The sequence below is a fragment of the Pholis gunnellus genome (assembly GCF_910591455.1).
Source record: "Pholis gunnellus genome assembly, chromosome: 10".
Classification (NCBI taxonomy): domain Eukaryota; kingdom Metazoa; phylum Chordata; class Actinopteri; order Perciformes; family Pholidae; genus Pholis; species Pholis gunnellus.
In genome coordinates, this window is record NC_136537.1 from 13,856,529 (window position 1) to 13,882,356 (window position 25,828).

Sequence of the window (25,828 nt, forward strand, 5' to 3'; positions counted from 1 at the left end):
AATCAGAAGATCCACACCCCGGACTGAAGTATTGCAGTACAAGACTTTGGATGAATTATACAAGGCTATTCTGCAACTTTAAATTGGCTGCGGAGAAATCTTGTGGTCAGTGTGGCACCAGATAATGGCAGTATTAATAAGAGAAAGGAAAATGTCTCCATTGTTCTTAATCACCCTCTGAATGTCCGCACTCCTGCAGGACGGAGCACAGAGAGGCCGTGAGGAAATATAACCACCATAGGGCAAAAGGGAGATATTCATCCACATCTATGAATCATTAAAACAGCCTAATTTTTTTATTTATTTTCGAAAATAATTACCTTTTTACAATGTAGGTGATATGTTGTCTCCCTCATTGACTGCACTGGCCACTAATTCCTATTCATCAAATGCAATGGTCTGTCTGCTCTTTTAACAATTGATCTGAATATATTTATTAAAATATCACTAAAGTCAATGAACAAAGCTAATTTCCTGTCCACCTCTGTCAGGACTTTGACGTGTTTTGTTGCATGGATTCAGGATGGACCTGAAGGGTTGACTGTACCTGTGTGTATTACCAACAAACTGCGTGAGGGTGGGATAGCACAAGTTGTACAATAAAGTTCCACATTGGCCTTAAGGCTGCAATGTTTCTCCGACTCATATTAGTTATTCTGCTGCAGGAGAAAAGAGAAAATCAGCTCAACACCCTCTTGAGCTTTTTTTCTACTTGAGTACTTGAGACCCAGGGAGATTTGTCCCTGCAGACCCGTCTGTCCTTACATTATTCACACTCCCTCTTACTCAGCGATCAGATTCTTTGGGGAAACCAATGTGCTCGTATCCAGCAACATCAACAAAGACTACAAATCACACAGTGTGCTTTTTCTATAACTCAGAGGAGTTGGCAACTCTCATACTCGCATACTAAGTATTCCGTGGTGACCCCCAAAAGGACCAAGCAACATCCGTGGCATCACCGTAAAATAATAATCACTAGCTCAACATTTCAGGAAACAGATCTATAAGAAGTAACTAGTTACATTTATTCAGTCACATGTACTTAAGTAACATTTTTGAGTAAATTGTTGTCGTTAGACTACTTTTTATGCACCACACATTTTACTCTTACTCAAGTACATTTTTGGAGAATCATTTTGTGAAGACTACGACATACTGGATTAAACTAGATCCAGGAGGCAATTAGCAAAACAAACTATTCCTTTAAGCTTGATGCTTTTAGATTTTAACAGGATTTATGTTGAGGAAAAAATACTAAACAGTTTTGTCTCATCTCTGTGAGCACACAACAAATCCTGTAGCATTTGTACAGTAGGCTCCACAGTTTGTTGCTCCCTATTATTTTTTAATTTATTAGACTTTGTTTGTTGTATCAGCTCCAAAGCTTTTTTGGCAGCGTGTTTAAAGTCCTTTGGGAGGACACGGTGAACCTTTGTGCTTAATCAAGTGATTATTTTCCCATTAACTTCAGTCAGTCACAACAATGCTGAAAACCGTATAATAAGAAGCTTTTTAATCAAGCACGGTGGCAGGATGGTTTGTGTTTGCTCGTTCTTGTAGAAGCACAATTGATTGAAAAGCTGTAAGATGGCATTTAGCTTCACTGGGAATCAGTTGAATTACCAGGAAAAGGTCACGCCACAAAAATAGTCTTTATTGACAGGCAAAATCAATTATATTAAGGCAACAGCAATACTGAGACTGACAGGCAGACTGAGTGAGTGGGTGCATAATTTGGTTTTGCTTGCAGGTTTATGTGAACTTCTTTGCAAAACAAACGCAGAAAGATAAGTAAAGCAAACAAGAAATTAAAATAAAGGATTTCAGAAATGATTGGCGCTGCCTTTGGCTGAATCACTGGGCTTCACATCCTCTGATTTGGAGCTCTGTTGAAACAAACAACATGCGTAATGTAAACACAAGGTTTAGCTCAAAATATGTCTGGGAAAATTGTGTTGATGTAAAATATATTCAAATAACACATATCAGTATATCAGATCTTTTACATTTTAACATTGTTTGTAATAAACTAGATACGACTGATTTTGGGATGATGTGAAACATTCTTATTCACTTTCTTGCCAAGAGTTAGATGAAAGGATCGATAACACTCCAATGTCTGTAGGATAAACAAGAAGCCAGCCAGCAGCTGGTTTCCTTAGCGTAGATGACCATAGCATAGTATTTTTACTATTAAACAGAGCTAGGCTAACTGTTTCCGTCTGTTTCCAGCTTTTATGCTAAGCTAACCATCCCCTGGCTGTAGCTTCATATTCGGCATACATCGTCTATACCCAAACTGCAGTTCTGATTCTTGAACGTCAACCGGATGTTTCTATAGGGGACCGCACGAAACCTGTTGGTCTCACCTTGGACTTGAAGAGGAGGTTGATGACGCCCTTCGAGCGTCTGTCCGCTGTTCGGTCAGAGTTCCCACAGACAGACATGCTCTTGCTGTCCCTCCTGGCTCTGACAGAGTCCACCTCCTCTGCGCCCCCGATCACCGCCAAGGACAGACCTCCACACAGAAAAACGGAGGATTTAGTTTTCGTCTCATTCATAACCAACTTAGAATGAACCCTCCTCCTGCCGCCAGACCATTTAATGTGACTAATTGTGCTCCTGCAGCTGTTCTGCTGATGAACTGCGTGCTCCGGTGTCACCGCTAGAACTTGTGTTTATGTTCAGTGAGGCTGTACAGCTTGTAGCCGGCGATGCACAATAGACATGGTGTCACCACACCACAGTCGATGCTGGCTCAGCTGGCCTGGACCAACATGGCAAGACGCCAGAGACACTGATACACTATTTGGCAACTGCGGCAATGATATATAAACTGAATGAGGTTGGTGCCCATTTCTGAAACGATTACAAGCAACAAGACTGATTCACTAATTTGCCACCTTGCATCAGAGCTTCTGTTAGGTCAGGCTATTACTGCAACAACTTGCCAGTTTGTTTTTAACACACATTATTTTAAAAACCATGAACTTATGTGTGTGTTTCCTTACAGTCAGGATAAAACAAAGGCCATGTCTTTCTGTTTTGACTCTGTGGGCCGTTGGTTTAGTCACCTGTGATGGCAGGCAGGGATCTGGAGTTGGCATTGGTCAAAAACACATTTCCTTCATTCGGCTCAGACAAGTTGGTGTCACTGCGGAACTCCTGTTTCTTGGACAGCTAGAGGGAGACAGAGATCACACAAAGTTCAACAACAACACTTCCACTCAGCTCTACTACTCCACTTCTTTCTCTTTACCTCATCCCATGATCTACCTCCCACTAAAGCTCAGTCTCACCCGTTTGGAGTCCAGTGTATTCATCCTTTCTCTTTCCTCTGTGATGAAGATCATGCTGCTCCTCTTCTTCTTCTTCTTACTCTTCCTCAGCTTTACCTCCGCATCGCCCACCGTCACCACCGTCTCCACTGTGCCTGCACTCATGCTGCCGCTGGAGCGCGGCAAGGAGGAGGTCCAAGAGGAGGGCGACTCTGGGGGGAAGTCCCTGGGAGGAGGCAGGAAGGGTGCGAGTTGTAAATTAAAGGGGATCTATGTTAATTGTTCATATTCACGTTGTTGTGGAGTATTTTTCATGAAGAATACATCTTTGCAGTTTGAGATAAGATGTATGCCTGACCTTATGCCATCAATTTGAAATTGACGGCCATGTTATTGCACCGCAGTACATACAGACTCAGCCTGTCTGCCAGCCTCTAGCAGACTTTGTTTGTTGTGATGTATGGAGAGAGAGAGAGAGAGAGAGAGAGAGAGAGAGAGAGAGAGAGAGAGAGAGAGAGAGAGAGAGAGAGAGAGAGAGAGAGAGAGAGAGAGCGAGCAGTGGACTAAAACGTCCTACACCTTGGCCCAGTGTGGAGATTCATTGAAAGGGTGGTTCAATTCCTGTTTTAGAACTTCAGACTGCTGCTTGGTTGAGTAATTTGTGTCAACACTTCCCCCCCCCAGCTGTTCCTATGGACTATGGACCAGGGCATATGCAGGGGTGAATCTGAACGGTTTCTTGGGCGGTCCTCGGCTGGGTATCATTGGGCATCGGGATAGTGGAGTCCAGCTCCACATCACAACATTTAGGTAAAACAACAAGGATCTAAATAGTGTTTCATAAAATGATGGCTTAAAACTGGACAAAATATCAATTTATGACAGAGCTACCTGTCTGCATTGAGCTTGGTTGGAGTCCCACATTCAGATCCCTGGAGCGAGGAGATTGAGATGATGGACTGACGAATGGAGCGCAGCATGGAGCGAGGACGAGTGGACTTCCTCTCGTCCATGTCCGGCTAGAAATAGAGAGTTGAACATTGTTATATAGGACAATGCAACAGTATAATATTACAATATATAAGACAACACTGCAAGGATAATATTCTACTGATACTCCTGTAAATAGTGACAGTGAATCAAAGCAGAAGAACTTCATTTGAAAATGTAATAAAAGCAAAACCAAGTGGGGTTACTCTTAAAAACAGCACATCACTCCGGCTCATCATCAGTTTAATCTCTCCTCAAGGGCAGAACCAATTTACAAGTTAACGACCACATTCAGCCCCAGTCAGACCATCCGAACCATGCTGTGGTGGGTAGAGAATTTAAAAGGTACAAAATCCTACATCAACAATACACTCAAAGGCTTTTGAAAGTGCTTTGATCTTTAAAGTTCGCCTGGGCCAGCTCATTTGCAGCTTAATTAGCGCAGCTTTTCCACAGTAACTATGTGACCAGACTTGCAGAAAAAGAACATATTTGGGATTACAGAGAAACACCATGTTTTAGTAAAAAGTTGCTCCCCACATTTTGTCTCTTCTCCCTCTCTCATCCGTTCTCCCCCAGTTCTTACCAGCTCTCTCACTCCGTACTCCTTCTCCACTTTCTTCTTCAGCTGCTTGAAACACTCCTCCATGCGCTCGTGGAAGGGACGCAGGTCATCCATCACTCTCTTCCCATGGAGAGATATCCCTCCACCCAATAATGGGATCTATAAATACAAATAACATGGTGTCAACAGAACGGCCACATAAAAGCAACACATCTATGTGTGGTGTGTACATGTATTCCAAAAACGTGTGTTAGAGTCTTCAGTACCTGCCATGCGATGAGGTCTTTGAGGCGCATCAGCTTATCTCTGTCCTCTGGGTGCTGCTGATTGTACTCTTCGGTGAAGAACGCCTGATACAGAGGAAACATTAAAAACTCATTTAAAACATTGCAGCTACACATATCACCTGCCCAGGCTCAGTTTGTAAATGAATGACTGACTCTTCAACCCACATGTGCACTTTATAAGGCCCCTGAATTCATCCTATGCGTGATATGATAACACTGAAAATGTTTGAGGATGAAAACTAATAATATTTGAAGTTATGCTTACACCCTACTCTCATAAGTTCCTTGTATTTATGTCATTCTCAGTGGTGAGTCACAATGAATCATAGCCTTTTTAGATAGAACATTAAGGCCAATGAAAAGCAAGCCAAAATCAAAGTAAACTTGTGATAGGTGTAATAAACAATGGATTTTTAAATCCAATGCTCCCATACCATCTTAAAAAAACAATATGGTCAACAATGGTTATAGCAAAGGGTTATAAATTGGGTTGATTCTTTACCTTTTCATACTTGGCAAAGCCGCCCATGACAGCAGGGTCTACGATGCCATTGAGCAGCATGGAGAGGGGGTTGATGGGAAGGGTCCAATCAGCCTGATATTGGTTAATCAGGGTCAGGATCTTCTCATTGGTGGACTCCATTGTCTCTATGGCATTCTCCAATGGAGACAAGGTAGTCTGGAGAGAGAAGCAGAGTGGTGGGATGTTGGAGAATAGAATAAAAAATTCAGAAAAAAAAGAAAATATTTTTGTAATCAGTGGTGCTGACACACACATACACACACACATACACACACACTTACATGTTTCATGTCAGTAGCTTCAAACCAGCGCAGGATCCCTGGCAGCTTATACACAGTGGTGAAGGTTGTGCGTTCAATCCACATAGACTAAAACACAGGAACGGAAAGGAGAAGAAAAAAATTAAGCAATAAATTGAGCGTCAGCCACTTGTGAATGCTCATAACAAGATACCATATATTGTATTAAAGTCTGAACTCTTTCCAGAGACTTAATGCTGTTGAAGACATCATTCAAAGTCCTGTTCAGAAGTTTGCTATAACGGAGCGTTTAACGGTATATACTGGTTTACGTTGAAATTGGTAGCAGGATGGTTTGGTCAGGACCAGCAGGGTTTCAGTTGTTTTTTTTGGTCAGAGTTCTGAGGCAGATCCAGTCTCCCGGTTGGATTATTTGGCATGGTTTGTCACTTGGAGAAGATTGGAAGGCCTCTACCCGGTAAAGATTATCTGAACAGCTGCGGTTAGGTCACAGTCGAATGAGACCATTTTCTCTTTCACAGCATGGAGAGCAAAACCTGCGATATCTTCTATCGGGGCATTTTACGAGTTCCTACTTCAGACCAGTTTGAGAACCTATCTTTACATTACATACAAAACATTTACAAATGATCACACCTTAAAGCAAAGCAGACTTTTAGCATTATTTAACACATCCCCCTCTGCCCAGGTAGAGATGTGGGGGCCATTGTGGACTCAGTCATTTAGATCTATGAGAAAGTCATCAGCTGTACTCACAAGGTTGTTAGGAGGTATGGAGGGACAGGGCTTTAACACGGTCTTTTTTATCTTCATCACTGTCCCGTTTCATATTGGATTTGGAGAGTTATGGAAGCTATAAGCTTCTGGCTCAAAGATGAGTTTTTTCACATCTGGGATCCCTTTCTATACTATATTGGAGGTGATGGGGCCTTTTGTAGTGGTCTCTACGTACTAGCATGGAGTGAGATCTCGCGGTACATTTCCATACAGGTAATAAGTGTTTAATATGCCATTATTCCATCATTATGCCTAAGGTGATCACCCTTGTACATACATGTAAAACCATTCCATCTTGTATTTTTTGTTCTCTTGCATGTGTGGAGAATGTGTTCACCCTTCCCCCTTAATGGTTTGTCCCTGGGAGCTAATCACATTCCTACTTCTTCCCATCGGTCCTACACAGACCTATTTCTTTTGCTCAGAGTGTTTTAAACACTCGGCACACATTTCATTGGCCATTTATTTTATTATTATTTCAGTTATACCTGAATCTAATGTTGCGTCTTAAATGCTCATTTGAAATCTTATAATATAATCCGATATACCACCACTCTGCTATTGAATAAAATCGTATTATCTTATTTAACAGGAGCTCATCTTTTCAGATAATGCAAGTACACACTAGTTTATGAAACACTTTAATGGTCCCGGTAGTCTTAAGTGTTTTAAGAAAAACTCACAACAAACTCATTGTTTGGGTCCACGGGTCCTTTCCTCACCGGCCGGGAATAGTTAAAACGCTGCACGTAGTTGGACTTGTAGAAGCTGCACATAGTGTAAGCATAGAGAGAGACAGAGGTGAAAGTCAAACAAAGAAGGAAGGAAACATGATAATATCAGGACTGTCTATTCTTTTTCAGTGCATATCATTTCACAGAAATTCACATTTTTCTTTATCAAAATATGCAGATTAAAACACGCTGTTTAACAGACTTGATAATCTGGTCGGGACAAGGTTTGTTCTTCAGGCGAGGAGGAATCTCGAGGACTGGCCTCACTGTGAAACACTGGATATCTGGTTCAGATCACTCAGGAATGAAACATCACTACATTTTAGAGAGTACCTCTACATCCCTGTGTTAGAATATATAGACTGATAGTTGAGAGATGCATCAGACCTCCAGCGGCTGGGTTTTAAACATTTAAATATGACTATACATTTGTGCTATTAAAAAAGTTTACTTTATTAGAACCGTCATGTACAAGAATGAAATTTGACCTCTGCATTTAGCCCATCGGAAGCATAAGGAGCAGTTCGCTGCTGTAAAGCACCAGGAGACTAACTTGTGGTTCTGATCAAGGACACTTCAACATGCAGACAGTAGGAGTTGGAGATAAAACAATTCCCTCTACCCACTGAGCTACAGCCACCACTTTACTAATGGGTTTGTTATGCTCGCAGAAGGATACACTGCAGCGGAGAGTTCCTGATGTCGTCTCCTGGTATGGTGGTGGTGTTGAGGCGCACAGCGCTGGGGAACTGGCTCATCAGCTGGTTCTGAAAGTCCTCTCTGCGTTCATACTCCTTGCCGCGGTGGATAAACACCTTGTTCTGAAGCCACGGGAAATGTACTGGTGTTAACAATGATACAGATTAAGCCCTTATTTCTCCTGCGACCACAAAGGGGCATTCTCTTTTCATCTGGACTAATTTATAGGACAGTCAGTTCATATAGAGCCGGTAGATCAAAGTGGTCCTATGCCTTGTCTCCTTTCTCTACCCTGCCCCCCTCAAAACAGACTAACTTCCTTACCACAGCAGTTCAACACATCGAATGAGTAAAGGAGCTATAAACAGTGGAATATTATATTTCTGCAATTTGCTGAAATGTACAACGTTCCCATAAGGTACTTCATGTCCCATTCTGTTAATCATCTCACTGGTGTGTTTAGGAGGCACTGCTGCAATTTTAAACAGCTTAGTTTCAGTGCTGATGATGGAGAAAAAAATGTTTTTGTAACCTCTTTGTAAAAGGAAAGGAGTCTGTGATACCTACCTGTGCTCCTCACTCATAGTGTGAATCTGTTTGCTTCTATTCTATGACAAGTGACAACTTTATTTGTAACACTGCTCACTTTTAATTTCACCAAACAGTGACAAAACACAAACCCTGAGGAATGGAGGGTAGCCATGGCCATAGTAGCCCACTGCAAAGTAGTCTGGTTTAGGCCTCAGGATCTTCATAATGTTTTCGTAGAACTTGGCTTGTTTCTCCTGTAGAGAGGGAGACAGAGAGACAGAGCACGTGTTCAGAAGAGAGATTCAGATGTGCACTGTGTGCAGCCGTAGCAGTTTTATCAGCTTGAGCCAATGAGAACGCTGCCCTCAGCAGAATGCTGGGCCTTTGATAGATGGAGCAAAAATAAAATGCACAGCATACAAGGGCAATGTCTGCAATTTATAGAACCACATAGATTCAACATTAGCAGAGAGAGCCACTGCTGCAGTAAAGAAAGATTTTTTTCCCATTGTTGGTGGAAAAAGTGTAATTCTGTGGGGAGAATTGAGGGAAGGGGAGATAGAGGAGAAGGTGGTGCTGGATTTGGGCATGGAGGGAATCACTTCTGCTATACTGTTGAAGCAAGAGATGAAAGAAACAGAAGAGTGATTGAGAGGTTTTAAGTTGCTAATGATTGGCAATGAAGAATCACACTTTGGGGGTCATATGGTAATTGAGGAAGCTCAAACTAGAGTTCTTCAGAAAAAGATTTATTTTAAAGGAGGACTTGAAGTGTCAAGCAAGTATTCATTTTTAAACATGGATGAATGGTTGTGCTGAATCGTTTGTAGTATCTGAGAGTGTCGATGACTAATTTAGTGTGGAAACTGCTGACTGGGGAGAATGTTTCCTGAGGTTGTGCAATTTAGAACTTACAGACTTGGCAGCTGGACAATTTACTCAGGAAGTGAGCTATGCTACTGCTGCTATCAAAAACTTAAATACATTGACCGTGTCTTCCTTTCCTTCTAACACTCCCTTACACCCAGGGACATCTATAACATCTTTGAAGGGAATTTAGGAGAAACAGGATGAGCGAATGAAATACAGAGACAAATGTGAGATCATGTGCAGAAGATAGAGCATGAAGGTTTGAGAGAGTCATGTATTACCAGTCTCCTGCTGAGTAACTCGTAGTCAAAGATCTCGTTTTCGTACTGTTCAGCTAGTTCCTTACACAGAGTGATGGCCTCCTCCCACATCTAAACACATATGCACACACACACACACACACACACACAAGGAGAGGAAGAAGTGTCCTTCATTACACCATCTGCTTATAGCTCGGCAGCAGCTGTCGTGGTGGGAATTCATCTGGTGGAAATCTCTGTTTCCAGGTCTCTGGAGAGTGGAGGAGGGAAACTTCTCTTTCTCTGCTTCAGAGAACATAAAGCACTCATAGAGAATACAAAATGAATGAAATACCAACATATCGCTCGGAGACCATGACTGCATGATTGCAACACTGTCTCATCCTTGAAAGATATTGAATGTTTGATACAGGGAAGGAAAATGTCCCTGAATTAAAGTCTGAGCATTGATTTCTGATATTCTTTTGGGCCTTTCACTTAAGTGAACAACGTTATTTGCCTAGTCTTGCGATTTTTTTCCAATCGTTCTGTAAAAGGAATTCAGAAACTGACTGCTAACACCTTTCTTCAGAGTAGAAAGCCTCTTTTTGATGTTAGAACATTGATCAACATTTCTTTGAAATCATCACGTTACTCTATGAGGGTGTTTTTAAGAAAGAGACTGTAGAGATGCTGTAGTCTAAAACAGGGCTGACCTTGCCCTTGTCAAAGTAGTCGATGATGGTGTCGTAGAGAGTTTCTTTGAGCTGCCGCTGGGTCTGCGAGCCATGGAACTCAAACTGGGGACTGCATGTCTCGTCTAACCACTGGAACGGAGACAGAAGGAAGATCAAAAATAAGGACAGGAAAGTGAGACACAGTATTGCTGAAATGAAAGAGAAAAAGTTACAGTCAGACCAACTTAGTTTTTTACTGTTCCATTTATCATGATGTTGAAACAAGAGAGGAGAAGAACTAAAAGCTTCGTTTCTGGATGGTAATAAATCAATATTAGTCATAGGCCGAGTGCACACAAAAACACGCAGCGCAATGTTCATTAATTATGATGAGACAATAGTTAATCTTCCATTACAGAAATTACACAGAAATTCATTTGGAAACAAAACAAAAATCCGAAACTGACTTATATTATTGGAGCAGGTCTATGTGCTAAGAAGGAGAGGAGGATTAGAGCATGCTGTGCTTTACAGCCCGCTCTTTTCAATAATGTGAAGCAGGTATGACAGGACTGACACTGGAGATGAATGGAGAATATAAAATGTTTTTATAGAGTTCAACTGCTTTGATGTGATGACACTAGACAGCGAGAGGAGAGAGACGAGAGAATGGGAGCGACGCCCTTATTCCCCTGTTCCTCTCTGTGGGCCTCTAAGTGTCCCATAAAAGAGATGAAGAGACAAAAGAGGTCCAGTACACATGCGTGCGCTGACGCTCACACGAAAAGCTGCGCACACACGGGATCGCGGCGATGCGCACACAGCGATGCGATGCCATAAACTAACCATCGGAGCGGAATCTTTTGGAGGCCAGCGACGAAGCAACCATTTAAAGGATAATCAAAAACTGTCTTGTTCGTGGCAAACAGAAAAGTGATTAGACAGAGCAAGACACTGGGTGCAGCATTAAAACATCAGAGGAGCGTGTGTGTGTGTGTGTGTGTGTGTGTGTGTGTGTGTGTCCTACCTTGAGCAGACGAGAGTGGAGCAGCAGTGTGTATGCTGCCTCGGTGTAGTTTTCACCCTCCAGATGAAGGTCCCTCAACTTGTAAAGGTACCTGAGCACATGTGTACAAACACACAAACACACACACACACACAGAGTTACAGGAGGTCAGGTTACCGTAATATGCAATGTATACATCACTCCACTAGATGCCCCTGTTGGGCAACTTGAAACATATGGAGCATTTATTTGTTTATTTATTTATTTACACACTACAGTAGTGTGTCACTGCCCCACTCAATCTGTCTCATGCTCACACACACACACCTATATACGTACCATGAAATATATACACAACAGAGACCGGTCATTCAAGCGCACACACATGCGAACACGCAAAAGTACAATTTGACGCAGATAATTTGTCAGATATTTTGTAGCCCATATGTTTATGTTTTATAAGCGCGACAAAGTGGAAGATGGGAACATTAGGCTGCTAGCCAACCAGCATACTCGTTTACTGCTTGTTTTTTGTTTTTCTGTATCTCTCTCTGTCTTCTCCCTCTGTTAGGGGAAAACATTTTGCCACACAGGCAGAGGCTGGACTTTCTTGCTTAGGGCATCGATGACAAAGCAAGAAAGCGGTGGCTTTCTGGATGCTTTCAAATGAAAGATCCTCTGCATGCGTGATGCACTCTCAGGTCAATCATTCTGTCGAGGTAAATGTTGAAGGGTCTTGCTTTCTATTCTCTTTAACCTCATCTCCTCCTAGAGCTTCCGCCTGTTCTATTAGTTAGGACAACAGTTGCTGTTGACTGTGTGAATGTCAAGTCAATCTGCACCTCCATCTACTTACTGAACCAGTTTGTTTGATTGACCCTTCGCTCTTCATCCTTCCTGTTCTTCCACCCTTCCCTCTCTTCCATCCTCCATCTCTCTCTGTGTTTTTCACCAGTAATTTGAGGTTTTCAATTAGCAAGAGACCAATTCTTCTATACCTGGGTGTTAAGAAACCTAGGAAACCTGGGAGATGAAGTTTGTAGAATTCATCTTTTCATTTTAGATTATTCTAAAGTTGCTCGAGTCTAATGTTGCTCTAATTAATTAAGTACAATTAAGGTTATATCATTATTCTATGTAAACATTGGCCAAGTTGTGCTTAAATTGTTGCAGAAACATCGCTGATGTATAATCTGTAACTCTGGAAAAAATACAGCCTTCTACCCTCTTTGAGCATGACATAGGCGATCACCCAATTCCACACTACACTCAAATTCAAAGCGTTTGAGTACAGTATGTTGTTTGTAAACGTTAAAAAGGTAACACAATTCCAGGAAGTACAATGATTAAAAACAGTCAGTAAACTTTTAAGTGCTTAATTCCTTGGTGTGCCACAATATAATGCAATATAATGCAACGAGGCAATGTAAGTTGCATCAGGGCTGCAGACAATTTAAATAAATTAAATCTCCTAATGAGACAGCTCCACAAAGATCTCATAAAACAAAACATGAAATGTTTGTAAACCATTTTCTAAAGTTACAGATTGATCGAGGTCTGACAAAGTTCCTGTTAGTGCAAAACTGTAAAGAAAGTTCAATCCTTACTAATACTAATTAACATAAACATACTAATTGGAAAAAATGGTTTACTATAAGGATACACATTTAATACCTTGGGCATATAATTAATACAGTTTAGGGAATAACAAGTTGTCATGTTAGCATTAGTTTCATTTTCAATATAAATGTAAGCAATTAAGATGCAAATTTAATGATCTTTAATTCACACGCTGGGCCAGACCATAATTAGTTTGAGGTTTTATTATCCATGCATGGCGTTTAGTAATATAGCTAGAACTGTGTAAGATAATATTCTGCTTTATTATACAGCACATAGGCTTACTGCTTTAATGTGTATTTCCATTAAATTATGTTTGTTTCCTAATGTTATTAAGCGAGCTGGCCAAATGTTACGGGTATTCTCCACAGGATAGATGGAGGCAGCTGATCAACCACAGAGTTGAGCTAACATTCCCACATACAGATAACTAATTATGTCCATAAGCTATCCCCAGAAATGCACGTGGGACCTGACGGGATATGTATTTCTCCCTCTCTCTCTCTCTCTCTCTCTCTCTCTCTCTCCTGCCATCATCCTGTCTTCCTCTGTCTCTTCCTCGTACCAATCATGTCTCTCATTCTCTCGGTTCGCCCTCCAGTCCGACTAAGAGCTGATCCTGTGGATTCTGACATTAATTCAGTGGGGCTCTTATAATCCCTTGTCAGATTACGGAGCAACACAGACACACACACACACACACGTACGTACAGACTTTCAGACACACACAAACACACACACACATGCATTCATTTACAAAGCAAAAATGCACCACTTAAATGTATTTAATGTCAAAGTCAGCTCATAAATACCTGATGTACATCCCTTCACGATTGATGTCCTTGTAAAAGTTCTGCAAAATCAAAAGGAAAAGTTGGGTCAACGTGTGTGTGACTGATTTTAAATCATTCTACTTTGTCGTCTTGTATTTATGTAGAGGAGTGTTTGTTTTAAAAGGTGGTTTGTGTGTGTTATGTGGGTTATACTTCAGACTGCCTGTGTGTGTTTGTGTGTGGGAGTGTGTGCATGCACATTTGTTAGTTAAGCAGCACAAACTCCCAGATTAATGAAGTTTAATGACATCTGCAGAGAACAGAGGAGTGGAATGAACTGATGTAACCCAAACTCTCATCCCCATCACGAGTCAGCAGACACAACACACTCTCCCACACACACACACACACACACACAAACAAACAATCAGAAATATGCAAAAACCAAGCTCAATTACTGTGAAATTCACTGTGAAGCCGTAGCATATGGTATGCATATTTATGGCTACTTGCTTTATTTTTGCAAAGGTCGGATACATCATTGTTTGCATCAATGCATTTTTACTTGAGTAGCCAATGTCCTGCTGGAGGCAGGTCAGATGATTTTACTCTGAGCAGTCTTTTCAACATGCAACACAATCCATAGTAGAACTACAGTATCACCTTCATGCATCTTTCCTAACCAACAACACACCAGGTGACAGCCATTTTAAAATCGGTATATACTGTATATCTTATATGAAGAAAGTGTTTTCTGTAATACCAACATGCTTTTTTCAGCAGCTGAAAGTATCCGAGTTATTCCGGAAAGCCTTTAGCACGCGGTTAGCCAAGGTTATTTCAGCCTGAGCTTTGAGTGTAGGCTTGTAAATGCATCTAAGTGTATTTGTGATTCTTTGAAAAGTGCATCCACATGAGGAGGCATAGCAAATACCTGTGCGTATGTGTGTGTACTTCCTAAGTGAAGTTAGCCTGGGGGGGCTGCTCGCCTGCAGGAGGGACTTTTTAGCTGGCCGAACAAATGAAAGAGAATAGCTAATAGGCAGCTGCCACAGGCTACAAGCTAAACATCTCTGTCATGTGGCAATAGCCTCAAGTCCGAAAGAGGAAAATAGCACATTGTAGATACCAACACAGACACAACCATTCATCATTAACTGATCCTGCTGAATGTTAGCGTGTCAGAAATGTCTTCTAATAAGAAATAAACAAACGCAGATACAAAAGAACGAAAACAAATTATGAAGGAACTATAACGTTTAATTGTTCTGTGGAGACAATAGCATGGTGGGTAGATGGGATCCATTTCTAAACTTGTGTATACAGTGGGGGAGAATATGATTAGGAGATCACATAAGAGAAAAGATGTGCAGCACACAGGAGCTGATGCAACGCTCTGCAAAAACAGTCATAGCCCAGACACAGAGATGAATCGTTTCCTTTAGATCAATCAGCACACATATCAAATGAGGAAAAGGGAAACAAAGACCTCGGCATGAAAGACAAGACATAAAATCTGCATTGCATAATGAACTGTTCAATCAGTGGGGCTCTTATTGTATGGATGAGATTATCGACCGAGGTCTCTGTGGAACAAACTCACTCACTAGTCTGTTCTCAACCATACATAAAGTTAATTTCAATAATAATGAGTTTAACGATGTGTGTGTGTGTCTGAGCACCTTTCTACAAAGTACAGAACATGTATCACAAGGTTGGTGTGAACAAATTCAAATCCATGGTGACGCATGCCAGATTCACAACATATAGTAGATTTCGAAAGATTTGCATCATGAAGAAAACAAAAAAATATTAAAGTATTAATGGAGAGGTCCACAGCAATATGGTGAAATTCAAAGATCTAACTTCTTACGTAAGTTGGGACTTACCAGAAGGTTGACAGTGCAGCTCATGCGGTTGTTGCGGCTGTCATCGCTCATCACAGTGCGGTAGTCAAGGAGACGAATGAGGAGTCCCTTCACCAAGGCGACAAAGTGCTGCACCTGTGGCCTCAGCGTGGGTTTCTCTGCAGCACAGTCCAGCAGGCTGGCAGACAACAAGCATCCACAAGTTAATCATCAGAGGATTTGGTCTTGATTTTCAGTGTTTGAGTGCTGCAAGCTTTGTCAATGTTTATCTGTTAAACCAGTGACATGACTCCAAAGGTAAAGCAGGAAATCCACTCTCTGAAGTCATGTTTAATGTCAATCGCAAAGCCAGGCCAGTCACGATTTACACCATTTTTCAAATGTCATACCGTATTTTATCAGTGCTATCCCTTTTATTCTCATGTGCGTGTTTATATACAATAGGCAGTATAACTTGTCAAGCATTAATGGCTGCTGTAATTGTCATTTCTATTCCAATACTAAGGCCTACATGGTCTCCAGTAGTTGCATGTATCGCTCGTCTCCTCCTCCACCCTCCACCTCATGGTCCAACTTCAGAATGATCTCGTTCTCAAACTACAGAAGAAAATAGAGAGAGAGAGAGAAAGAGCGAGAGAGAGCGTAAAGAGGAGAAAACAAATAAGAGAAGGAATAGAAGGAAAAAATCAATTATGCAAGCATAATTAAGGTGTCTCTTTTACTTTCATGCAGTGGCACAGGAAATCGATGGATGAGCACAATGTGCATGTGCCAGTGTGTCTTTGTGTGGTTGGAGCACGCAAATGTGAATTAGTCTTTCGCATCCTCTGATGTTTTGTTTGAACATTTCTGCACATTGTGCGACATTGTATTGGTGCGTTTCTACCTTGTGGAAGTCTCCAGAATGTGCATTTTCACAGGTGATCATGTCGAAGAAGATGGGGATGGTGGCCCTTCTCAGCTCTTCTTCTGGGATCAAAGTCATCTCCAGGATGGGGCCCACCATGCCGGGGATGAAACAGATCTTATGACTGCCTGAAAGACACACACACACACACACACACACACATACACAGAAACGTAATGAAAATGCACGTAACACCATATCTGACCCATCTCCCCTTGCTCACCAGCTATCCTCTGAAAGGCTCCACAGGTCTCTGACCACCAACACATCCTAATTCAAGGGCAGTGTTTCCTCCAACAATAAAGATTTGAACTCTGATTCCTATCTCCAGAGGATAACCACTCTACATGCTGTCTCTCTATGTGAATGAATTCCCCCGTTCACCCACCTACACCGGTATGTGTTCATATGAGAGTGAACATGTTTGCATACCCAGAAGCAAAACTACATTTTCTTACCTAGTTTGTACCAGATGTCACGTATAGCGAAGCCAATGAGTTCTCTCATATCTCCATATCTGGAATTAAGAGACACAAAATTAGACATAAACAGAGACAGAAAGAGAAATCAGCCCAGTAGTTTAAAACCAATGTCTTGATCAATACTGATATTTTCATCTTCAAAAACTGAGGACCCCAGTGGGAAAGATAATGCTGTGTTAATCTGCCCCAACATGAACTAAATTGAATGTCTCTCTACAGGCATCACACGGTTTTAATAGGCAGTGGGAGTGTAAACAGTAAATGCAGACTCCATAATAGATCACAAATCACTGAGTGTTTCATTAGAGCAGGGAGAGTGTGTGTGGTAAAATGATATGCCCCCTTCGCTCACTTGGCCAGAATCTTGTTCCTCTTGGTTGACGAGAAATGCTGAAGCTGCAGAGACTCCTGGGTAATAAACGCCACCGCCAAGTGGAAGTAGTTATTCCACAACTAGACGAAGAATCAAAGCGACGAAGAGTGGGGATGTAGAGAGAGACAATCGAGATCTTTGTTAAAAGCAGTACAGCCCCCCCAAAAAAGGCGCTGTCATTATGAGTAAAAGCCTGGAAATACACACAAACACACTTACCTGTACTTCAAAGTCGTCGTTATTCAGGAACTTTTGGTTCATTGTGTCCGCATAGGTATTGATGGCTCGCAGGAACACTCTAATGGAGAGAAACACACAAATTGATTGTACAAACACACACACACACACACACACACAGACACAAAGTAAACCTATAAAATCGAATGGTGAAAATCAATGCTACGAAAAAAGAACTTCCTCATGCAGCAGTTTGATTGCAGATGAGTAATTAATAAATATATTAAAAACCTTTAATTCAGAGCATTTTGCCATGTTGAGAGCCCTGATATAACAGCTTGCAACTAAAGGTGCTAACAGTGCAAACAACAGCAACAGTGCTGAAGGAGCTGACAGCGTTAACCTGGGGGGGGGGGACCAAAAGATGCAGCGCTTCTGCAAAGATGCCGTCGGTGTGCATGTTTGTTATCATCTGTAGCCGCCGTCTGAACGCAGGGCAGAGCAGCGGACATGAGCTACACAGTGGGTCACACACACATGCACTAACATGCACTAAGAGCAAGTGCAGCCGCCATGCGATGTCAACAAAGCAAGCTCAGATTACAACACACACAGAAGGGGAGCGACCTCATATCTGCTTCGGTAGACATTACTACTCCACTATATCTTTACATAGCAAATAGTTGTTTGCTGCAATATTAATGCCCTGAATGCCATATAGAGGACATTTAAGGAAAAAACGTGACAATGATCACAAATGCAATGTATTTGTTGTTAATCAACGATTTGCCACTTTAAAAGCTCTAGCCCACAGCTTTATTCAGCTATTTCAAGACTGCAATATTGCTTCAGATTCAAAGCTTCTGTCACAATGATAGCTCTTGATAGCAGCTTCACACAGTGTGCAGGTGCATCAGTGATTTGTGACTTTATGAATTTCTAAAGTTAAGTGGCAAATCTGTCTTTCTGCACGAACACGATCCATCTATCAATCATCGTTATTCACAGCCAACTGACATTACCTCTGCCTGCCCTTTTCAGTGGGACGTTTTCTCTCTACCTGCCTGCACATCTCTTCCCAAGGCCCAGTCTGCAGACTCCTTATTACCCTGTCTTTTCCTCTACCGCACTCTCACTTTTACCTATTTGCCTTTTCTCTTCCTCTGACACAGCTGTAGCCTCCCCTCTAGCTTACATCACAAAACATACACAGCAGCAGTTCACACACACAGACCTACACACACACACACAGGCATGCACGCACGCACGCACGCACATTTGTCACCTCAGCCTTTTTCATCATCGCAGCCCTGATCCCCAGCTTTACTATCTCTAAGTTATCCCAATGTGGGTTTGTGTGTGCAAAAGTCGCTGTGAATGTCTTTTATGATTCACAGACACCAGGCCTCACTGTCCCGAGAGCAGGTCGTACTGAGGCAGTTGTGGCCTATTCAGTTAGAGAGGCAGACCTGGGACAAGTAGGTGGATGGTTCAAATCTCGGGTCTGTATGTGTGTGCTTGTAGTACCTGTTCTGTACCATGATCATGGCCATCCAGTCAGAGGGGTACACATGTTTCCCAATCAGGTCCTTGAAAAGTAGGAAGGACTCCATCAGGAAGTCCTGCAGTGAAATGAGGAAGAAGAATGTGTGTTGTAGAACAGAGAAAGATGTATTTGTACCATTGGTGTGTATTTAACAGTAATCTGCAGGTGTGTGTATGTGTGTGTGTGTGTGTGTGTACATACCACTAGATCAGAGGATCCAGCGAAGGTTTCAATGTATGCATCATAGTGACGATCATCCATCTGACTGAGGATTGCTGTCATGCAGGCGACCACCCTGGACTACAAAGGAAAAGTGTGTGAGAGAGAGAAAGAGACGCATTACTTTCCGGGCAGTGTGCAGCTGCTCTTACACTGAATGCTATGATTCTAAAGCCAAAGACATTTAAATCTATTCAGGTAAATTATTGCTGCACCATGTCTAAGGCTGTCTGCAGTATATTTCAACAAAAACCTCACACCAGTTCTGTCACTTGCTAATTTGAGGCGCAATTCTTAAGACGAAACAGCATCGACGTCATCACATATTACAGGACCTGGAACAAAAGGCCAGCGCTCTGAGCAAGACACTGTGATGTTATGTTTTAACAATGCTGTTTGTATGAAAAAGTTGTTATTCACAAATTACCATAATTACGATAAACAAACATAACCAGGAAGACTGTCAGCCTCTCAAGTTTCTAAATTGGAAATTTACAGTAGAAATTGTGGCCGTCTGCTCGGTAAGATTTAAAAAATACATTCTGAATTACTATGTAACATAAAAAAAGATATACATAACTGCAAAAAAACAGCTTAATGAAAAATTACTTTTCATACGTGTTTTACTTTTGTAAAGAAGAAAAACAGAAGACAACTTCAGGACAGAGCAATATCAGCAACATCAAGGCAAGTGGTAATTTTGACAAACAATAGGGCGCTGTTCATATAATGTGAAATGCAAGATGTGATCTTACATAATGATTTACAGGTTGTTTTTTGTATTGGTGTTTTTAATGAGGTATTAGCTCCTCCGTATGTGCACTTAACTCTGAATATGGCCCACGGTGAGTACACAAAAACACACACAGAGAGACTGGTAATAGGGAGAATTGGATATAGATGAAAGTGAAGGAGAGTCGGGAGACAGGAGAGGGGGCAGAAGGAGTGAGCATCGCTTTGAAAGGAAGACAGACATGAAAGATGAGGAGAGGGGGACAAAAAGTTTTTAACAAGTTTCAAGTTGTAAGTGTGTGTGAAAACTACTTATGCTGAGAAAAGAATCCTTGAGCTGGATTAAAGCACTAAATTCACGGGAAAGTTAGAGCAAACCTTTCCACAACCAGAGGCTGAGAGGAGGAAGACACTGAGAGGGGCCGCAGGCAAAGGAGAGGAAAACAGAGAAGACATGGACAAATACTCAACTACACTGACCAGAACAGAAATAACCGATGCATGAATGTTGTTTGCATATATTACAGAAGCGTTTTTATAGACCACTGAAATATTAATTGGTTAGTCATTTATCATCCCTCTTCTCCATCTACTCCACCGGTTTGTCTGATTAATCATTCTTCGCTGTGAACATCCCCGCCCTTTGTACTTTCCAGCCAATACGATTACTGACAACCTAAAATGAAACATGGTAAAGCTCGAGTTGAAAATGTTTCTGGTAAATTAAAAAAAAGAATGTTTCTAAATGACAAATGATCTGCAAAACATAAAGCGGCGCTGTTACTTTCGTGATTCAATTTCTTTCCACTTTCTCTTTTCCATCTGCCATTTTTTCATTTCTGTCCGTAAACATGCAGGAATGACCCTCATACCACCGAGAGCCATCAGTGGTGTGCCGTGCTTAAAAGTCACCGTCATTTAGTTTTGTTCCACTGCTACGTTAATGTTTTCTGATCATTCCCTCTGCCGGGCTTAATTGCTGGAATCAAGTTCGCAAAACCTTTTTCAGAAACCTTGGCAGATGTGCAGGTATTTCTGCTTCATCGTAACGGCCACGGTTTGGGTGAAATTATTCTCCAGAGTTGTTGGCACAGTTGGGAAACACGAGACAGAGATGAAGCATGGTGGATGGCTGATTGAAGATGAAAGATGAACGGCATCTCATGCGGCGACGGCTTTCATCTAATCAAAATGAGAAGGGCGTGTGGGTATGCGTGCGTGCACTTGCCTTCATTCTAATATAAGAAAACATACTTTTTCAGTCACATATGCAAATATAAAGGCAGACACACACAGCAATTGGTAAAGGAAGTGTTTTCAGTTGGACTTCAAACTGTCTATGTCTTACTGGTAGAGAATTGTATGTTCTTGGATGTGTGTGTGTGTGTGTGTGACTACCTTCATCCTCCACTCAACTTTCTTCCTGCAGTGCAGTGACACCAGACCCACCCTGTCCATTTCATTTAACCTCTCCTGCTTTCTTTCCCCCCTCATCTCCCCAACACATGACTCTGAGATCAATATAATGTGACACGAAAGTAAGTCTTTAAATAATGTCTCTTTTGTCTTGGAGGCCTTCAAATTAACTCGAGTTATTGGAAGTAAAACTCAATATGGAGAAATTGTGTTATTGGCAGTTTTCCTAAGAGGATAGCAAGCGTTTACAGAGTGGCAAGTAGAGAAGCTCACTTCTCCGTCACCCTCTCTTCCGTCTTTGCCTCCTTAGAGTGTAATGGTTGATCAATAATAGGATTAAGCGCACACACACACACACACACCAAAACTACTCTACAGTTCAGTACTTTCTGGGTTTCAGATTCACTGTTTGTGTGAGCCAGTGTGTGTGTTTGTGAAGGTCACGTGTCGTATTGCCCTACTTCTGTGTAATTGGTCTTCTCTGAGGACTTATGCTCTCAATCTCCTATAACACCATCTAGAAACACACACAAACACAAAGGGCCAAATATCTGACCATCAATTGTTTGTGTCCTCACACATCAATGTGTTTAATCAACACATTACATGCAGAGGCATACAAGAAGCATCTGAGCCTTGTGCGTATAAATAAAACTGACAATTGGAGTATGACAGACAGAGAGAGAGAGAGAGAGAGGGAGGGGGGGAGAGAGAGGGGGGGAAGAGAGAGAGAGGGAGGGGGGGAAGAGAAAGAGAGAGAGAGAGAGAGAGAGAGAGAGAGAGAGAGCGAGACGAAGGCCTTACGCAACAGTGAAGAGATTACTGACAAAACAGGACACAGATGCTGGCGAGGTCTGGGATTTCTCCCCTCCTCCACCTCCTCTTTCCATCATTTGTCCATCCATTTTCTCACATTTTGGACACTCTCATTAATAATGTATTGACAGCTGTATTTTCAGAGTTGCATCGAAATGACAGCTACCTCAAAATGCACCTGCATGACTAGCTAAACTATGCCGTGCCAGCAAGCTAGAAGCTGCAATGTTGATTATACTCCACGGTGCAAAAGTGTCAAACTAAAGAACTACTAAACAACTTCAGCTGGGCCTTACAGCCCATAAAAGCTGGCCCATGGGCTCTCTGTCTCTCCCTTCCTACAGCTGACAGCCAACCTGCACCACCTTCTTTTCACCTTCAGCAGCTCCGGAGCACACATCCATCCACTGACGATGTTGCTGATTTCCACACTGCTAACTTTTCTTTATTTAACCATATCAAATCCACTGAGAAAAAAAACTCTTTTGCGATGGCGATCTTGCCAAGAAAGCAGGAAAATTCAACATCAGAATCATGTTTCATCCATCCAATAAAACAAAAACTAAACTTAACATTACAGAGTAAAAACGTAAGTCCACGCAGCAACAGAAGAAGATGAATTGAAACAGAACATGTATGAATCATGTGGGAGAAAAGGCAACAGGACATGACTAAATTGTTATGCATTGTAGGAGAAACAGTTTGTGATTTGAACCTCTGATAACTTTTGCCACCATAAGCAACAGGTCAAAGTAACGCTGTAGCTGCAAATGCAAAAGTTTCAGCTATTTCTTCTTTTAAAAGTCAAGTTTGAATTCTCTGTTTAAAGTTAATTATCCCCAAGAGATGCCAGGTGGGAGGAACAGTGAAACACTGCAATTAGATATAATTAACATATCATTCTTTTTAAATTAAGACAGAGCATGAAAGCAATTACTTTGTCAACTCTAATTTAAATAGATTCATCTGCTAGAAGTACACAAATATTTTCTTCTGGCATGTTGGTCTCAACTGTCACTCAATAGCGTGGAAGAGTAGAGCAAATAATCCACCGGCCACACTTGGATGATTTCGGTCTTTGTTCTCCCCTATTAAATTGCCAATATCTGAGACATTTAGGCTATTCTGAGGACTAGTCGACAGACGGACAAAGTAGAAAAATAGACTACGAACACAAATACATGAATAAATGACCGCAAGCTAAAAAGGGACATGATGACAACCATCCATTCAAATACGTTTTTATTAGACTCATTGATGCCTTTCACAGCCCTCCATTTAGGTCCATACCCTAAAGGTGCTCTCCTCTCTCCTCCTCACCCTTTCTTTGTGTGTGTGTGTGTGTGTGTGTGTGTGTGTGTGTGTGTGTGTGTGTGTGTGTGTGTGTGTGTGGTGTCCTCTCCAGGAAGCAAGTCATTTTTGCTGCTCTCAACTGTGATTTTTCATATAAAAAAAAAATAGAAAAAATAGAACATCTACAAAACAGTCTCACAGGAAGCCTGCATCATCCCTCACTGTATCATTGCAGACACACACTCGTCACTGACCCCGCTCTATAACATGCGTCTATTACACACACACACACATTTTGCCAGACAGCTGGTGGGGAGTAGAGGGGGGGTTGAAAGAGAGAGATGGATAGTGCGGAGGTGCAATTAAGAGTTGCTGTGTGCCTCAGGCTGATGTGACTGTGTCTTTGTCTGAGGCAGAGAAAGAGAACGAGGGAACATGTGTGTCTATGTGTGTGCATGGGTGTTTGAATTTCAGTGTGATATGTGAACATGTTCGTCTATTCATAAAACAGATCAATGCGGCTTCAGATTCCCATCTCCCTGTCAAAGTACAAAGAGTAACTAGGCGATAGAAATAATGAAGAGACAGCAAATAGAGGGAGGGAGGTCAAGAGAAGAGGAATAACAAGAGAGGAGGAGACGAGAAACCTATAGTCTCCAGCTCAGACAGTGTACTCATCCTACATTTCCTCCTCCTGTTCGATAATGACATACTTCTCCTCCTCCAATCCAAAATCAAATTACTGTGACCTCAGAGCTCCAGCCAACTTTCTCATGCTTCGTCAACCTTGTATGTTTTTGTCCATACGTGTGTTGTATATGAAGGACCATGTGTTGCACTGCACTCACACCGCATATGTAATTCATGCACACACACACACACACACACACACACACCTTTGCTTGCCTCATCAGAGGTCAAATGAAACACAACGCAAGGTGAGTCAACCACTTACATCACCAGTCATTTTCAGGTGGGGGAAGGGTCAACAGGGACATTTACACAGACACTGCATCAAGGGACCACTCAGGGAACACACACACACCTTCACATGTAATAATTCATTGTCCATACAATTTGAGTTATAACTCAAAACACAGACACATAAGCCCTTACGAATAAAAAAAAAAAAACACAACAGTTTTACCATATTTGTGAGAACTTAGTGTTCATCTCTTTCACTTATTTTAGCTAACTAACGTTGACCTTACCTTAAGTGAATTAACTGAACTCTGATTTAGAGGTTAAAACTCTTACACTTGCCTGTAAAAGATGTTAGAAATATCATTGTCTTCCCTGATGCATGACGAATGAGGAAATCATTTTTCAAACAGTCATGCTGTGCACAAAAAAACAAAAGCAGTCATAATTAAGCTTAATTAGAGCCTGATGTCATATGGCGTTTAATCTCACTTTCTATACAATTAATCTCGTGTTTTTTTTGTCTCGTTTGCCCGGAGAAAGAAAGCAGCAGCATCCCCAGCCGGTATGAATAGGAGCAGAGAAACGAAGAGAATGAGAGGATGGGAGCTGGGACAGTCAAACACAGAGGATGAGGTGAGTGTAAGGGATGAAGATAAAAGAGGAGGAAAGAACGGTGTGAGGAGGCTAAAGTGGGGCAAAGAAGAGGGAGGACAGCGAAAAAAACAGCTCAAAGGGGGAGAGCGAGGTGAAGCTACCAGGGAGATAAAGCGACAGACCAAGACAGAGAGAGAGAAAGAGAGAGGCAATAGCACAACGCGTTTGAAAAGCAAAGATATAAATAAAGTGACTGATAGAAGTGAGTGTGTGTTGCTGTGTGTGTGTGCGCGAGCAAGCGTGTGTTTGTTTGGGTCCTGGCTCGCCTCCCGGGAGCAGATACTTCTGTGCTGCCAAAGTTTCATTGGGTCTACCACCATGCCAGGGTCAACGCAGACACACACACACACACAAACCAGGGCATGGCATGGGATTAGCCACCATTAAAGAGACAGCAATGGGGAAAGAGAAAGAGAGTGAAAGAGAGAGAGAAGGTGGAGGAATTCAAATCAAAGTGACAGTATTTGAGAGGTGAGAGCTAAAGAGATAATGGGTTGAGAAGGAACTGCAGTAGGTAGAGAAAAAAACTGAGATAGAGATAAATCAGAGATAGGCGAGAAAGAGAGGCAGGGAGATAGAGGGGGAGAGA

At 41.8% G+C, this 25,828-nt stretch overlaps 1 protein-coding gene across 1 annotated transcript in view; it reads right to left on the reverse strand.

Moving 5' to 3' along the window:
* Positions 1 to 1,555: 1,555 nt before the first annotated feature.
* dock2 (dedicator of cytokinesis 2) overlaps positions 1,556 to 25,828 on the reverse strand; it is an 87,635-nt gene continuing 63,362 nt past the window's right edge. The window contains exons 27-51 of the mRNA XM_079167992.1: positions 19,387 to 19,485; positions 19,167 to 19,261; positions 17,682 to 17,760; positions 17,442 to 17,542; positions 17,066 to 17,124; positions 16,587 to 16,735; positions 16,212 to 16,297; positions 15,722 to 15,878; positions 13,872 to 13,912; positions 11,461 to 11,551; positions 10,473 to 10,583; positions 9,799 to 9,888; positions 8,797 to 8,901; positions 8,097 to 8,238; positions 7,620 to 7,701; positions 7,367 to 7,451; positions 5,928 to 6,014; positions 5,626 to 5,802; positions 5,103 to 5,186; positions 4,858 to 4,995; positions 4,173 to 4,300; positions 3,303 to 3,507; positions 3,078 to 3,183; positions 2,373 to 2,521; positions 1,556 to 1,889 (exon numbers count right to left, since the gene is read on the reverse strand). Coding sequence (XP_079024118.1) covers positions 1,827 to 1,889; positions 2,373 to 2,521; positions 3,078 to 3,183; positions 3,303 to 3,507; positions 4,173 to 4,300; positions 4,858 to 4,995; positions 5,103 to 5,186; positions 5,626 to 5,802; positions 5,928 to 6,014; positions 7,367 to 7,451; positions 7,620 to 7,701; positions 8,097 to 8,238; positions 8,797 to 8,901; positions 9,799 to 9,888; positions 10,473 to 10,583; positions 11,461 to 11,551; positions 13,872 to 13,912; positions 15,722 to 15,878; positions 16,212 to 16,297; positions 16,587 to 16,735; positions 17,066 to 17,124; positions 17,442 to 17,542; positions 17,682 to 17,760; positions 19,167 to 19,261; positions 19,387 to 19,485 — 2,709 coding nt within the window. The 3' untranslated portion in view covers positions 1,556 to 1,826. The remainder of the gene's footprint in view (positions 1,890 to 2,372; positions 2,522 to 3,077; positions 3,184 to 3,302; positions 3,508 to 4,172; positions 4,301 to 4,857; positions 4,996 to 5,102; positions 5,187 to 5,625; positions 5,803 to 5,927; positions 6,015 to 7,366; positions 7,452 to 7,619; positions 7,702 to 8,096; positions 8,239 to 8,796; positions 8,902 to 9,798; positions 9,889 to 10,472; positions 10,584 to 11,460; positions 11,552 to 13,871; positions 13,913 to 15,721; positions 15,879 to 16,211; positions 16,298 to 16,586; positions 16,736 to 17,065; positions 17,125 to 17,441; positions 17,543 to 17,681; positions 17,761 to 19,166; positions 19,262 to 19,386; positions 19,486 to 25,828) is intronic.